The sequence below is a fragment of the Bubalus bubalis genome, chromosome 4, assembly GCF_019923935.1.
Source record: "Bubalus bubalis isolate 160015118507 breed Murrah chromosome 4, NDDB_SH_1, whole genome shotgun sequence".
Taxonomy (NCBI): domain Eukaryota; kingdom Metazoa; phylum Chordata; class Mammalia; order Artiodactyla; family Bovidae; genus Bubalus; species Bubalus bubalis.
Genome location: NC_059160.1, coordinates 96,947,442 through 96,963,097, shown reverse-complemented (window position 1 = coordinate 96,963,097; position 15,656 = coordinate 96,947,442). Strand labels below are relative to the sequence as shown.

At 41.8% G+C, this 15,656-nt stretch overlaps 1 protein-coding gene across 1 annotated transcript in view; it reads right to left on the bottom strand.

Moving 5' to 3' along the window:
• Positions 1-15,405, bottom strand: part of UBE2N (ubiquitin conjugating enzyme E2 N) — a 41,140-nt gene extending 25,735 nt beyond the window's left edge. Inside the window, exon 1 of the mRNA XM_006070221.4 lies at positions 15,256-15,405. Coding sequence (XP_006070283.1) covers positions 15,256-15,285 — 30 coding nt within the window. The 5' untranslated portion in view covers positions 15,286-15,405. The remainder of the gene's footprint in view (positions 1-15,255) is intronic.
• Positions 15,406-15,656: the final 251 nt, after the last annotated feature.

Below are 15,656 nucleotides of genomic sequence, written 5' to 3'. Positions count from 1 at the left end.
CAGCCTGCACGCTGCCTGGTGCCACTCCACCCCTCTGACCCTCCACACTCAGCAAGACACAAAGGACAGCCAAGAAGCAGGAGGGCAGCTGTGCCAGTTAAGGAAATGCCAAGTGTAGAGCTGCCCACACAAGCACCTCAGTCCCCAGGTGTCTGGGAGCCCCTCCACTTGACACTGGCGGAAGCCATAGTCCCCATATCCAATAAGTAGAAAATAATCAAACTCAGGACTCAAAAGTGATTTATTGGTATCAAAGTGAGTTTCACAGAAGTCAGGACCAACCCTGTACCAACTAAGACCCACCCTTCCTCACCTTTCAAAGCAGAGGACCTCAGCTAGATGCTCTTTAGAAAACAATCTGATAATATGCTCAAAGTAAGCCACACCCAAGTGTGAAATGACCCAAACAAAATTTCACAATCATGGGAGAACTCCCAACGACTATACAGCCAGCTTCTCCCCAGCCAGGTAACCTCCAGTACCCTGATTAAAGATTTAGGGTCCAGCAATTCTGTACACAGCTTGATAATACTTTGAGGTAACAACTTCACACATTTGGGCGTCAAAAATAATCTAAAGAAAAAAGCATGCTGCACACATCAATATTAAGGAAGGTGATTTTCCTGCCAGAGGATACAAATATCCTGTCTCAATCTTTCTCAGTTTCACTATAAATCATTTTCAGTAGATGTGAGAACAATAAGCCTCTTGATACTGAGCAAAATGGGCAACATTTCTGTAGTTCACAATCACATTTTTTTCAAGACACCTGTTTTCCAACAGAAGTTGTATGGTTAACTCTATAATATAAATGACAGAATAAATAGTATGATAATGTAAAACACCTACAATTTTGTAATTATAACGTGAATCTTTGGACTTGGATTGCAACGTGTATCCAAGGGGGCTTTAAAAGACACAATCTTTGGGACTTGCTGGTAGTCCAGTGGTTGAGACTCCACACCTCTACCACTGGGGGTGTGGGTTGCAACCCTGGTCTGGGAACTAATCCCACATGCCACATGGAGAGGCCCAAAAATTAAATAAAAAATAGGTGTGTGTTGGGGGTGGGGGGGGGAGGACACGATCTTTTTATAAAAATGAATGTTAGTGTGTTTATATACTAAAATCAAATATTTTAATTAAAACATTCTGACTACACATGCCAGCTAACAGCAAAATGAAGTAGCTGATATGTACCAAGCAGAAAAAGTTATCTCAAGTATTTGTTTTAATCTGCCATAAACAACAGAGATACCTGTCAACAATCAGTATAAGGAACACAGTTGATACTCAGCATACTAATACTCTTAATGTTTAAAATATTAACATACACTGGTCATAATTTACATAAATATGTAACCCTAATTGGCCTGATGATCCAAATGAACTAATCAAGTAAACACTTTCCAGTAAAGGAGTATATGTGTGCACTCTTAAAAATTAATATTGTTATAAAAGAGGAAACACGTGCAAGTTCTATTTTCTTCTTTCATTATATGTGTGCGTGTGTGTGTATGTGCGTGCACACATGTGCTCAGTCACTTCCAACCCATGTGACTCCCATGGACTGTAGCCCGTCAGGCTCATCTGTCCATGAGATTTTCCAGGCAGAGATACTGGAGCAGGTTGCCATTTCCTACTCCAAGGGACCTTTCTGACCCAGGGAGCAAACCCTTGTCTCTGGCGTCTCTAGCATTGGTAGGTGGATTCTTTAGCACTTCGCGACCTCGGAAGATGGTAAACCTCAACACCTGCATTGTAAAGTCCTATCTGAGGGGCTTAAGGAGCGAAAGCCTGCTCACGGATGAGGACTAGCTTCCTGGCTATCCGAGCCCCACTGCATACTAATACAGTAGAGACCTGCTGGTGCAATCCCTGCAACAACGGGCGGCGACGCTGGGCTTCTGCACCGCCTGCTTATGGCCCGGTTACAACTAACCCACTATTACCAATTAAGCAGTAGAAAACCAAAGGCTAGTGTATCTGTGCAGGAACCATGAGGGCAAGCATTTTCAGAAGTATATATGGGGAACTTTTCTGGTGGTCCGGTGTTTAAGACTCCAAGCTTCCACTGCAGAGGACACAGGTTCAATCCCTGGTTGGAAACAAGCTGCATGGTGTAGCCAAAAAAAGAATGTAAAATAAAACAAAACATAAGCATATAAAAGGCACTCAAAACCCTGACCCAAGTAGTGTCAAATACTGTATTTGTCTGATTACAGAGAACAAATTAAAGTATCTTTTCACCAGTTGTAAAAAAGAAAGAAATCTTGCCATTTCTAACAATGTGGATGAAACCAGGGATACAATGCTAAGTGTGATAAGCCAGACACAGAAAGGCATGGTGTCACTTATGTGCAGAATCTTAAAAAAATTTTGTTTAAAGTAAAACTTGTAACAGATTAGAAAGGTGGTTATCAGAGTCTGAGAGGAGGAGGGAAAGAGAAGATATGATCAAAGGATATAAACTTTCAGAAGATAAGTTCTTGTGACCTAATGTACAACAGCTGACTATAGTTAATACACTGTACACTTGAAATTTGCTAATAAGTATTCTGACCACCAGAACAAAAACAACAAAGGTAAGGACAGATGTTAGCTTGTGGTAATCATTTCACAATGTATACATACATCAAAACATCACCTCATACACTTTAAATACTTACAATTTTTATTTGTCAAAAGTTAAAAAAAATTTTTTTCACTACGATGACTCAATTAACAATAGGACATTTGTCTCCTAGAGTGCCTTTATAGGATCCTAGAAAATAAAGCAAACGACTTCAATTAATGCCTGATTTTCTTTTCATTTGGAAAATAGTATGCTAGTTTCTAAACCACAATATACTGGATGCTAGGAATATAACCAAGATGACTACAGTCAAGATTCTCTAAGAAGAGATGAAAGAAAATAACCCAAACTCAACCAACACAGAATACTGGGCAGTAACACTTCATACGAAGGATGTTCTCTTGCCAAGGTGGCATAATTCAAAAGTTACAGAATATATCATTTTAACTTGTAAATACCATCAGTATCAGAAGTTGTATGGGAGAGGGGAGACAAGGAAAGAAATGCCAATGAAGAAAAGACCAAGTTGTGAAAAAGCCTTACCTGCCAAGTCAAGGAATATGACTCGAGCCTAAGTTCACCATGATCACACTGGGTGTTTTTAGAATAATGTGGCAAGGTGGAAAATGAAGAGAGTAAGAGAGAGAGTATGCACACGTGTGTGTGTAAGTGAAGATAGATGAGTTCTCTGATTAATGCAAAAAAAAAAAGTACAGGAGCGGGTAAGAGCCCACATACAAAGATAACTGAAAGGATGAGCAAAAGGAATAGGTTAGGAGAAGCAGAGGAATTTCTGCGGTTCAATCCACTGGCTTAGTAACAAACTGAATGTCTAAGGGGGTGGGGAGAGAAGTAAATGGCAGGCAACTCAGTTAATGTTAATGTAATTAATAAAGAAAAGAAACACTGGAAGTACTGATGCAAGGGAGGGGTGACAGCAAAATGAATATATTCCACTGTAAAATAAAAATTGATTTTAAAACGTCTTCAAGACATCTAAGTAGACTTGGTAGGCAACTGGAGACACCTGAAACCCAGGACAAAGGCCTTCTTATTAATTATACTAGAAAGCTATATAAAATTTCAGAATACTGCTACTACTCAGCAGTTGTGCCTTTTTTTTTTTTTTTTTTTTTTTTGGAGAGCTGCTTAAGGACCAATTTAAAAGCCAAAAAGGAAAACCAGTTTCAGGATTAAATGATCATAGCTTCTTCTCAATGAAAAGTTTTAAAAAAGGAATCAGATATAATGGAGGCCCAGAGAAACTGACTCAGCCAAGGTCACATAGTTTCTTAATCCTTGAGACAAAAATAAAAGTCAATGCTGGTTCTTACTCATTATTTACCAGAATTGGCTCAAATTTCTCAGTATCCAGCGATAAAATCCAATCTTTTTTTTTTTTTTTCTGGCTTCTCTGCTAGGCTTACAGGATCTTAATTCCCTGACCAAGGGCTGAATCCAGGCAGTGGATTCCAGCCACTCAGCAGTGAAAGTGCTGAGTCTTAACCCCTGGACCACCACCGAATTCCCAAAATTCAGTCTTTAAAATAAAAATTTACTGCCCACCGACAATTTAAAAATAATAATGGCTCACAAGGCTAAAGAAATTTCTTAAATTTTCTAGAGCAATGCAGATTTCAAATGTGATTAGTTTTATGGAAACCAACAGATTTAAAACTTCTGCTTTGCTTCATTCAACATTTAATTTCTTTAAAGTATTTATTTAGAAAAACAGCCCCAAAAAAAAGTTTTTAAGGGAATAAAGTATTGATACATACTACAATATGGATTAACCTTGAAAACATGCTCAGACACCAAAACCATATTATGTGATTCCATGTATATGAAATGCCCAGAATACGTGAATACATAGAGACAGAAAGTGGCTAAGTGGTGGCCAGGGGCTGAGGGAGTAAGGAGAGAGAAGAACTGCTGAAGATGGAGGGTTTCTTTTTTCAGGTGACGAAAAAGTTCTGTAGTTAGATAGTGTTGATAGCTGCACAACTTTGTGAATATGTTAAAAACACAGAATTATACATTTTAAAAGAATGAATTTTATGATATGTGATTTGTACATCAAAAAATGGGAGCATTTGGTTTCCTTTCATATTCAGTAAGTTTTCATATTCATATTCACTTTTATCTACAAAGTGGAAATCACAATAGTAAAAGAAAGTAAAGGGGAAATAATTATCCATATTACTTGATTATTTTTAGTATGTAATATTCTGTATTACTATATTAATTGGATTTTTAGTAAATGACTATAAATCCATGAACTATACTTCTAAAGGAAAAAAAAACTTCAAATTAAAAGACTGCATATGAAGTGTCTGTGGGCCAGGCGAGTAAGTGCTGACTCACGTTACGGTTTTAGCACTGCTCAAGTGTCTTCCTAGAGTTTGGTATATCTAACCTGGAATAACATTCTTCTCCCCACACTCCACTTTTACCTTTCAAAATTCAGCTCCAATGTCACCCCCCTAAAAACCTCTTTCCCTATACCAACCTGGAGGGGTCTCAGAATGTCAGTCTTCAACGTCCTCACTGAAGCCTGTTTTCTATATATGAGAAGGTAGCTTTACATGTGATTTTAATTCCACCACATTCTACCTATCTTTGCACTGAAGCCAAGCACATGCAAGGCCACTGTTTCTGCAAGGTACACCCTACAACATCATCTGGAGAGCTTAAGACAAAACATAACAAAAAAACAAGCTGGGGCTGACAACTGTTTAATTTATAAATGCCCAAATAGTTCTGATGCACAACTATAAACTAACTGCTCAGATTATAAACAAGTCTTCACAGAAAATATCTTCTAGTTCCTACCACTCAATACATCAGCAACCCGCCCAGTTAAACGGGAAAAAGATTCTGATAAGAAATAGACAAGGTTTGGCCAAATGTTCTGATTTCTAATCACAGTCAGTGGCAGGAACCTGAATTGAGATTGCAACACTTTTAGTTTAACCCTTATCTGAACCACAACAATAAAGACAGGGTAGACAGTACTTCACAGGGGGTGGGGGGTGGGGGGGCGGCAGTTATCACCTAATGGGGATAGCTCTTTTATAACTAAAGGTAAAAGACTTCAAAAGCTTTATGGCTGTGAATCACTGTGCCATCCACTATGAAAACAAATGACTTCTTTAAAGCCAAAGCAAGAATAACAGTATGTGCAAGTGCCGGGGGAGTTTTACTGGCAAGTACTTTTCCTTAGTCTCTCTGAGGCAGTGAGGAAATTAAGTAGGTACATACCCTCCCTTGAGTGGAAAACACAAAATTCAATTCAATATGTAAATGAGTATAAGATAATCTATTTTTAGGCTTACTGAATGAAAAACATCTTGTTTCAAACACACTGCAGAGGTTATGGTCTGAGGCAGTGACACCTCAAATGTATTTCCCCATCTGCTCTGTAGTTCCTTCTCACTGGAACCCCAGACGCCCCCAGATCCAGGGGCCCAGGAGAGCAGGAGAGGACCTGCCGCCCCAGAGAGGCATTCCATCTCGAGGCAAACTACAGTACTGAACAGGACTCACGCAAAGGCCCCTAACTAAACTACGTAGGGCACTACCCACCACCCACACTGGACTTCTGCAATCTATTGCGCACTCGTCCTGCCTCTCCCCTTCCAGTATTCGTATTTGCTATTCCCTGCGTCCACTCTCTCCCTCCTCCTCTTCACGTTTAAAAGCATTCCTCAGCAGATGCCTTTCCTCTGACCATGGTATACTCCAGGTTTTCCTTCTTTCATAACACACCTCACAGTAATTTCTTGTTTCACAACTGTTTCACCAGATAGGGATACCTGTCTTGTTTACCTGGTTTAGTGAATACATACTATGCAGTCAATAAACGTCCATTTAATTGAACTTAATGTTTAAATTTAATGTTTTATGAATGGATAACAAAAAGGCAGACAAATCACAATGTTATAGAAGACTGAACTTTGGCCTTGGGCTCTTTCTAGCTTACTACAGCCACTTTTGCCACTGTCCAATGGTAAGGGGTATCTCTAATTTTCTTTCTTTCTTTTTTTTTTTTTAATTTTTATTTTATTTTATTTTTAAACCTGAAACACTCTATTAGTTTTGCCAAACATCAAAACTAATTTTCTTGAAGAGCTCTCTAGTCTTTTCCATCCTATTGTTTTCCTCTGCTTCTTTGCACTGTTCACTTAAGAAGGCTCTCTTATCTCTCCTTGCTGTTCTTTGGAACTCTGCATTCAGATGGGTGTATCTTTCCTTTTCTCTTTCGCCATTCATTTCTCTTCTTTTCTCAGCTATTCGTAAGGCCTCCTCAGACAACCATTCTGCCTTTTTTACATTTCGTTTTCTTGGGGATGGTTTTGATCACCGCCTCCTGTACAACATTACGAACCTCTGTCCACAGTTCTTCAGGCACTCTATCAGATCTAATCCCTTGAATCTATTTGTCACTTCCAGTGTATAAGGGATTTGATTTAGGCCACACTTGAATGGCCAAGCGGTTTTCCCTACTTTTTTCCAATTTAAGTCTGAATTTTGCATTATGAAGCTCAAGCTGGAATCCAGATTGCTGGAAGAAATATCAATAACCTCGGATATGCTGATGACACCACTCTAACGGCAGAAAGCAAAGAGGAACGAAAGAGCCTCTTGATGAAGGTGAAAGAGCTGGCTTAAAACCCAACATTCAAAAAACTAAGATTATGGCATCCGGTCCCATCACCTCATGGCAAACAGATGGGGAAAAAAATGGAAACAGTGACAGAGTTTATTTTCCTGGGCTCCAAAATCACTGCAGATGGTGACTGCAGCCATGAAATTAAAAGATACTTGCTCCTTAGAAAAAAAGCTATGACAAACCTAGACAGCATATTAAAAGTACAGGCATTACTTTGCCGACATAAACAAAGGTCCATATAACCAAAGCTATGATTTTTCCAGTAGTCACATACGGATGTGAGAGTTGGGACCATAAAGAAGGCTGAGTGAAAAGAACTGATGCTTTCCAACTGCAGTGCTGGAGAGACTCTTTAGAGTCCCTTGGACAGGAAGGAGATCAAACCAGTTAATCCGAAAGGAAATCAACCCTGAATATTCATCAGGACTGAAGCTGAAGCTCCAATACTTTGGCCACCTAATGCAAAGAGCCAACTTCTTGGAAAAGACCCTGATGCTGGGAAAGATTGAGGGCAGAAGAGGGTAAGAGAGGATGAGATGGGTGGATGGTATCATCGACTCAACGGACATGAGTCTGAGCAAACTCGAGGAGATCGTGAAGGAAAGGGAAGCCTGGCATGCTGCAATCCATGGGGTTGCAAAAGTCAGACACGACAGAGCAACTGAACAACATGGTGACTGAACAACAGGGTAAGAGGGTAAAGGGAATGGTAATCCCAATGACCCTTAAAGGTCACTAAAAACACACTGACTTTACAGCAACAACACTTTCCTTAGTGTAAACTACAAAGGAATCTTAGAAAGCTATGAAGAAATAAAAAGCACCCATAGTCTCCAGACACAAAGATAACATTTATTGCCTTTCTTTCTAGTATTTTTCTAGACTACAGAGCCTTCAATCACTGGATTGTAAGACTCTTAAAAACAAAAACCGATTTGCCCAAAGCAGACCAAGCCTCTGACACTGGCACACCGTGACAGCACTGAAAACTAGCGCTGTCCCGGCAAGTCGCGCCAGCCAGGCCTGACTGCGGCCTAAGGACTGTCGCCCGCCAGGCTCCTCCGCCCATGGGATTTCCCAGGCAAGACTACTACTAAAGGAGTTTGAAAATATGAAGACAAAGAGTCAATTAAAAAAAAAAAGGCAAAATATGTCAACATTAGATTCTGAAATCAGTACCTAAATGTACTTCAAATTACAGCCAAATCCTAATTATTCAGAAACATCTGAGTTACAGGCAACTCCAAATTATAAAAATGTCTATTCCTAAGTATCCTCAGGGGATTTTACAATAGCTACATCCAGAATTTTAACAAACATACAACACCCTGAATGGTGTGGTGCAGCTCTTGAAAAACTAGATAATGAATTCTTTCTGTAGATTCCCAGTTCCCCAGTTCTTCCAAGCACACGTTTAATAGTTTCTGTCACCAGAAATGCCAGAGCCACAGATCTCACTCTCTTAGTCTGTGGTGATCCTACATCCTACGTAATCTACAAATCAAAGATGACTACTTAATATTAAAAAGACCAAAAACAAAAAAACTTCACCTGGGAAGCATATTAAAAAGCTGCTAAGATTTTAACTGAAGTTAACTGAATCCCTATTTTTCATCTCCTAATTTGTAAATCCACACTGATGTCCTATATTACATTTGCAAATAAACCAAGAAGAAATCTTTAATACGGGGGGAAAAAAGAACCCTTATTTCTTAATGTAACACTGCTACATACACTATGCCTTTCAGATCCACTTTGGTTTTCGCAAGTAAAATCATGTAACATTAAGCAGCCACATCAGAACCGGGTTGACTAGAACTGTAATGTCCAAAGCCCCTGCTGAATGCCATCCTCATTTCCTTGGTTCTGCTATGTATTCCTACACTGTTTATGCATCCATAACTCAGACTCAAATGGCTGTTCAGAATCCATACTACTTGAATCCAAGGCAGGAAAGTTATTTTCTTCTTAAATCCATTTACACACAGGTAAAACAAATCACTAGAGACAGCACAGGGAAAAAAGTAAAAATACTAACTTGCCAGCCAGGAATCTTAGTCATCCAACTTCTTTGGCCTACAGTCTACTCATCAGAGAAGTAGAAGGATAATGTTCTCTACTATATATAGCTGGAAGCCATCACAAGTGTGGAAAAAACTCAGAACCTCTACAAAGCAAATGAGAAATATTTCTGATACAATTATTTAGAATGCTGGTTACTCAGGAAGTACTTAATAATTTGACAAAACTCAATTTCTGTTGTGTGAGAGCTGATCAATCTGGGCTGAACAAAGTGCATGACAAAGAGGAGCTTAAAAAAAACTCAACTGACTGCTATTTTTAACCTACTTTCAATTATGCCTACATTCCATAATCAAAACATCAGGTAGTATATTAAACAATATCCATACAGCCTGAAAGCTTAATCATTACCAAAAGCAGTTCAGGGACTCCAACCTGGAATCCATGGAGCCTGAGGGAGTTCACAAATAAGCTTGTCAAGAACCTGAATCCCCAGAAGTCATATGCAAAAAATACACCTGATTCTTAAATTGGAACCACCACCACAAGAGCTAAAAACCACACTGTTTCTACTCATATTTTTACTATATGGGGTTATATGCTTCCTAAAAATGTTTTTATTACAATTTATAACAAGTGAAGGTTCAGATCATGGTTAAGTTTTTCATGCCTTTTTTTTTTCTTAAATGGGAAAAAAACACAGTATCAGCCAAAGATTTTCGGGGCTTAAAAAAGGGGTTGGTTTTCTGAATTCTTTTCTTACTAAAAACTACCTTATGTACTAAAATACATATCAAATGATATTAAAATATGTATCACTTTTAGTGACCAAAAAACCCTATTTTTTCAAAATAAAAATTATTAAAATAAAAAACAGAACTCAAGACTCAGTACATCAGATTACATTTTTAAGAAATCTGATGTTGTACTGAGTCTTGAGTTCTGTTTAGTTTCAAATTACATTTTTAAGAATTTGAAACTAAACCTCATGAAACAGAAAAACAAATTGTAGGAAAAACTGATTAAACTCTAATCTCAGAAGGTTGGTTAGCTAGGTTTTAATCAAATAAGTCAACTCCTTGAGTAAGTTAGTAACTATTTGCTTAGGCTATATTTTATTGATTTCATGATTAATTTTGAGAAGAAAATTAAAGGAATATCATTCTGTCAATGTAACATGTAAAACACATAAATTTGTTTTTAACCAAGTCGCAACTACAGATCTCTTTTATCTGTTCCCAACTCTGCTTCTTTATGACAGACAGATTAAGGAGGACCTTTTATTTTAGGGAGCTTTCACCCTATGTGACTTTAAGCTTTAATTGCTCTGTCATTTTTATATAGACTAAAAGACGTTTAGCCCAGGAAAAAAAGAGGAAAGAAAAACAAATTCTATAATTCAAGCTAAACACGTAACTGCCAAGATTTAGTGTAACTCATATATTTGCAAAATATCACTGTGTAAGACTACATCACAGCAGTCTGTATAGCAAAAGACAGGGAACAATCTAGAAGTTATCAATAGGCAATTAGTAAAATTAAGGTCTAACCACAAGGTTTCACAAAGCAGTCCTTTACAAAAACTAGTCACCTCAAAGATCTATTTAGGGGCAAAGGGAGGAATTAAGATATAGTATTTACTTGATGTGTGTGTGCTAAGTCACTTCAGTTGTGTCAGACTCTGCAATCCTATTGTACGTAGCCTGCCAGGCTCCTCTGTCCATGGAATTCTCCAAGCAAGAATACTGAAGTGGGTTGTCATGACCTCCTCTTGGCAGGCGGGTTCTTTACCAATAGTGCCACCTGGGAAGCCCATTTGTTTGGGGAGGAGGGGAACAGGCCTAACATAGACTCGCTAAGTCTCTCTGGTCTTTCAGGAAAAACATACAATAAAAGTTGTGGTTGTCTGGGGAGGGAAACTAGAATGCTGAATAACAGATGAGTCTTAATCTTCCTCTACGTATCCTTCAGAACTTTTCAAAAGTGCTCCATGTATTTCCTAGTCAACAAAAGACTGATTTATTTTGTTTTTAATGACTCTTATGGGTAGAATTAGAAACTTTCAGCTCAGACATCAATTCAGATAGAATCTACTAGGCAGTAACAATAAATTATATAGAATAACTCTCCTAAAGTTTTCTTCCAAAGAGATTGAATAGCATTCATTCAATCAGTATTTCAAAGTCTAGGCATTAGATCTGTAGATATGTTGGAGGGATCTGAGCAAACTCCTGCCTTCATGGAGTTTCATGGAGACGGAGAAGGCAATGGCACCCCACTCCAGTACTCTTGCCTGGAAAATCCCACGGACGGAGGAGCCTGGTAGGCTGCAGTCCATGGGGCCGCTAAGAGTCGGACACGACTGAGCGACTTTACTTTCACTTTTCACTTTCATGCATTGGAGAAGGAAATGGCAACCCACTCCAGTGTTCTTGCCTGGAGAATCCCAGGGACAGGGGAGCCTGGTGGGCTGCCGTCTATGGGGCCGCACAGAGTTGGACACCACTGAAGCGACTTAGCAGCAGCCGAAGAAACAAAGAGGAAGCAATGTAACTTTGAGTAATGATGAGTGCTACACAAGAGAGAGGGAAACGGGATAAAGAGCAATTACCGGGGAGGAAATGGCACCCCACTCCAGTACTCTTGCCTGGAAAATCCCATGGATGGAGGAGCCTGGTAGGCTGTAGTCCATGGGGTCGCTAAGAGTCGGACACTACTGAGTGACTTCACTTTCCCTTTTCACTTTAATGCATTGGAGAAGGAAATGGCAACCCACTCCAGTGTTCTTGCCTGGAGAATCCCAGGGACGGGGGAGCCTGGTGGGCTTCCATCTATGGGGTCGCACAGAGTTGGACATGACTGAAATGACTCAGCAGCAGCAGCAGCACGGGGGAGGAGGGAGGACCCTGTTTTAGGACAGTTTAGGTAAACCTCTCTGAGGACAGGACATGTAAGTCAAGAACTGAGTAATACGGCAAAGTAAGCAATGGGATAAACAGAAGGAAAGCCCTGTGACTGAACATGCAGAGCCTATAACTGTTCAGGGTACAGCAAAGCAGCAGGATGGCTGCAATGAGGCGACCCAAGGAGAGAAATGAGGGACATGGTCTCAGAGGGAGGTAGATCCCAGATGCATGGAGAGCCTTGTAGCTAGGAGGAAATGCAATGAAAAACCTCTGTGGAGTTCTGAGTGGGAGAATGACTAGATTTATATTTTTAAAAGTAACACTAGCTGCTGTTTAAAAGATCAATACAGTAGGCCAGGCAACAAATGATGGAACTGAATAGTGGTTTCAGAGAGAGGAAAACATATCTGATTCAGGGGTGGGTGTGGGTGTGGGTGTGTATGTGTGTGTTAGTCACTCAGTCATGTCCAACTCTTTGCAATCCCATGGACTGTAGCCCACCAGGCTCCTCCATCCATGGCGTTTTCCAGGCAAGAATACTGGAGTGGGTTGCCATTTCCTTCTCCAGTGGATCTTCCCAACCCAAGGATCAAACCCAGGTCTCCCACATTGCAGACAGACTCTTTACTATCTGAGATTTGAAAAATAGAGCCTACAGAATTTGCTGCTGGATTCGAAATGGGAATTTAACTGCAATAGCAACTGGGTGAAGAGTAATTTAAAAAATCATCTTTATGTGTATAGTTACAGTTGTTAAGGTACTTTTACATGTATTATGTCATTTCACAATAACAAGAGGCAGGGGAAGGTCACCCTGGGTCAAGATCCAAGTTCTGCCTCCTCTGCCAGCTTTGAAAAGCCCTACGAAAAGTCCTTTGAATGGGTTTCTAGGCCCTAAAACGGTATCGTTCACTTCACAAGATTTCTGCAGGTACCAAGTGGTTGAAGTCTTTTGCAAATGTAAATAATGCCCTTTTTGAGGCAGAAAGCATCACACTGGCCAATGAGACACTATGTTCCCACCATTCAGGACAGCAGTGCTAGCCCACTGCCACCACCGTTATATTCCACATAGAACCCTGTATTGTAGTTGCCAGAAAACAGGCAAACTTCTTAATTTCGATATAAAAAATAAAAGCCTACATAATATAAGCATGGGCATTGGGGAAAAAAAATTGTATAATCTTTCAATCCATCCTAGAAACAGGAGAAAACAGTTCCTTTTGCTATAAATGGCACTGAAGTAAAACCACCTCTTGCAAGATAAAATCCAAACCAAGGAAACTTTCACTAGAGATGTTATCACCAAGCCTTCAACTTATTGCTTCAAGTCCTATCTGTAAGTTCATATACTAAGTCCCACAGAATTGATTTTTCCCATCCAAGGCTTTCATATTATTGCAGAATATATCCAACCTTAAGCAAAAATGGAAAAATATATGTAAAGCATTTAGTTCATTATGTATTTTTGAGAGTTATCTTGAATGTCAATGTGTACCGTGTACCTAGTCGATAACCTGAATAACAGTAAATAAAAATCCAAGGATATTTGGTGTATAACCCTATCCTCCATCCCTCATATTCAACTGGAGCCTCCATAAACATGACCATTGCGGCCATGCGATTATATTACATGTAAAACCACATCGTAAGTACCCTCCATAGCACACAGCTATTAAACTGCCTTGGACAGAGTCGAAGACAAATCCTTAATACAACAAATGAAGGTTTGTTTTATGCAACACTACGAAGGGTCATATCATTCAGACTCCAGAGCACAATGACAATCCGTCCTACTTCTGTACTTTCTATTAAGACTTTCTACCTTACAAAACACGTCGTATTTCTCTAAATCAAGAACCTTTAGGTCAGAGACACCGCATCTCAGATATATTTCACTGCAACTGCAGGAACACTACACAATACATCATCCTTCAACAGGCCTATCACTTCACTTAGCTTGCATCTTCCCCCAAACTCTAACGACAAGTTAAATACACGTTCACCAGGTTATAGCCAGCAAATGTTTTTGCAATTTAGGCACTTGAACTCGCATAGTGAGCAACACAGAGGTTCAACTAATTTCCTTCATTAAAAATGACCAAAAATTCTCAAGGTTTTGTCTTCGTGGACTTCAAGGAACATTTCACATCTGAGCATTTGATGTTTCTGTAAAGAACTTACAAAACCAAGATGAATTTTCTATGGTTCTATTCTTACTTGTCGAAGTATATATTCATAAGAAACCAGAAAACGATTTTTAAAAAGTGAAGGAAATCCAGAGGCCAAAATTTCACAAGGTCCCCCATACCCCTCTCCCCCAATTCCCGCCCGGTCTCGCGTTAAAACTATTTCCTCCAAACAGAAACAGCTCTAGAAGAGTTTGCCAAGCAGAGTAAAATCACTTCGCTGAGATAACGAACGGAAACGCATTTAAAGCAGAGGAGATCGCGGAAGCGAGGGCGGCGGGGCGCGGAGCCCCCACGTCCCTGGACCCCAGCAGCAAGGGGCGAGCATGTGCCGGGCGCTGCAGGACTCGCGGCCCTCCCGGAGCCGCCTCCTGAGGCACAGGGCCCCGCCCGGCCTCACCCTCCCGGTTCATTCATTCTGAACCTGCGACTACCGCACCCCTGCACTCCCGCCCCGGCCGAGACTGGGCTCCGAGGCCGAGTGACCGCGTCGGGCCACAACCCCTGCCCGGAGTCCGGGCCCCGCCGCGATTCCCGCGCGCCCGCGGCCTCTATTCTGGGGTGGTCCGAGAGGCCGCGGAGGCCCGCGCCCAAAACCAGAGTCCCGCAACACCGTAGCCCCACCCTCCGCCTAGGCGCGGGCCAGGCCTTCCCCGCTCGCGGGGGAGCCTCCTGGGAGCCCCCGATCGCCGCCACCCGGCTGCCCCACTGCGGCCGGAAGTCTCCCCGGCGCCCCCTCCCCAGCACTCGACTTCCCTCGCCGCCGCATCCAAACCCTCTCCGCGCTGCCTCGGGCCTCCTGCCGCGGGCCGCGGGCCGGAGAAAGCGAGGGGCCGCGCTGCCCGGTACGCCGACAGGGTAAGAGCAGAGCCGGGAGGCCCAGGCGGTTACCTTGATAATCCTGCGGGGCAGCCCGGCCATCTTGTCAGATCCCGAGTTCGGCCTCTGGTCTCGTCTCCGGCTCCGCTCGCCTCACGCACGAGTGGAAGTCCCAGGCTCCACTTCCGGGGGACGTTGCCGCGCCCGCCTCCGCTGCCGCCGCCGCCAAGGCCCCTCGGGAAATGTAGTTCCTGCTCGGGCGCGGACGGGCTTCCCTCGGACCTGGCCCCCTCCCCCGCGTTCCCCGCCCCAACCCGGCCTCTGGGTGGCGGAAGTGACGCGCCGCGGTGGGGCAGGGACTTGGGGGAGGTGGCACGGAGCGGCGAGGAGCTCCGGCGCTCGTGGCCGAGCCTCCCGCACGCTGGTGGCACTGAGTGGTCCGCGCCCCGCAGGCCTCTTATCCGCGGCCATGC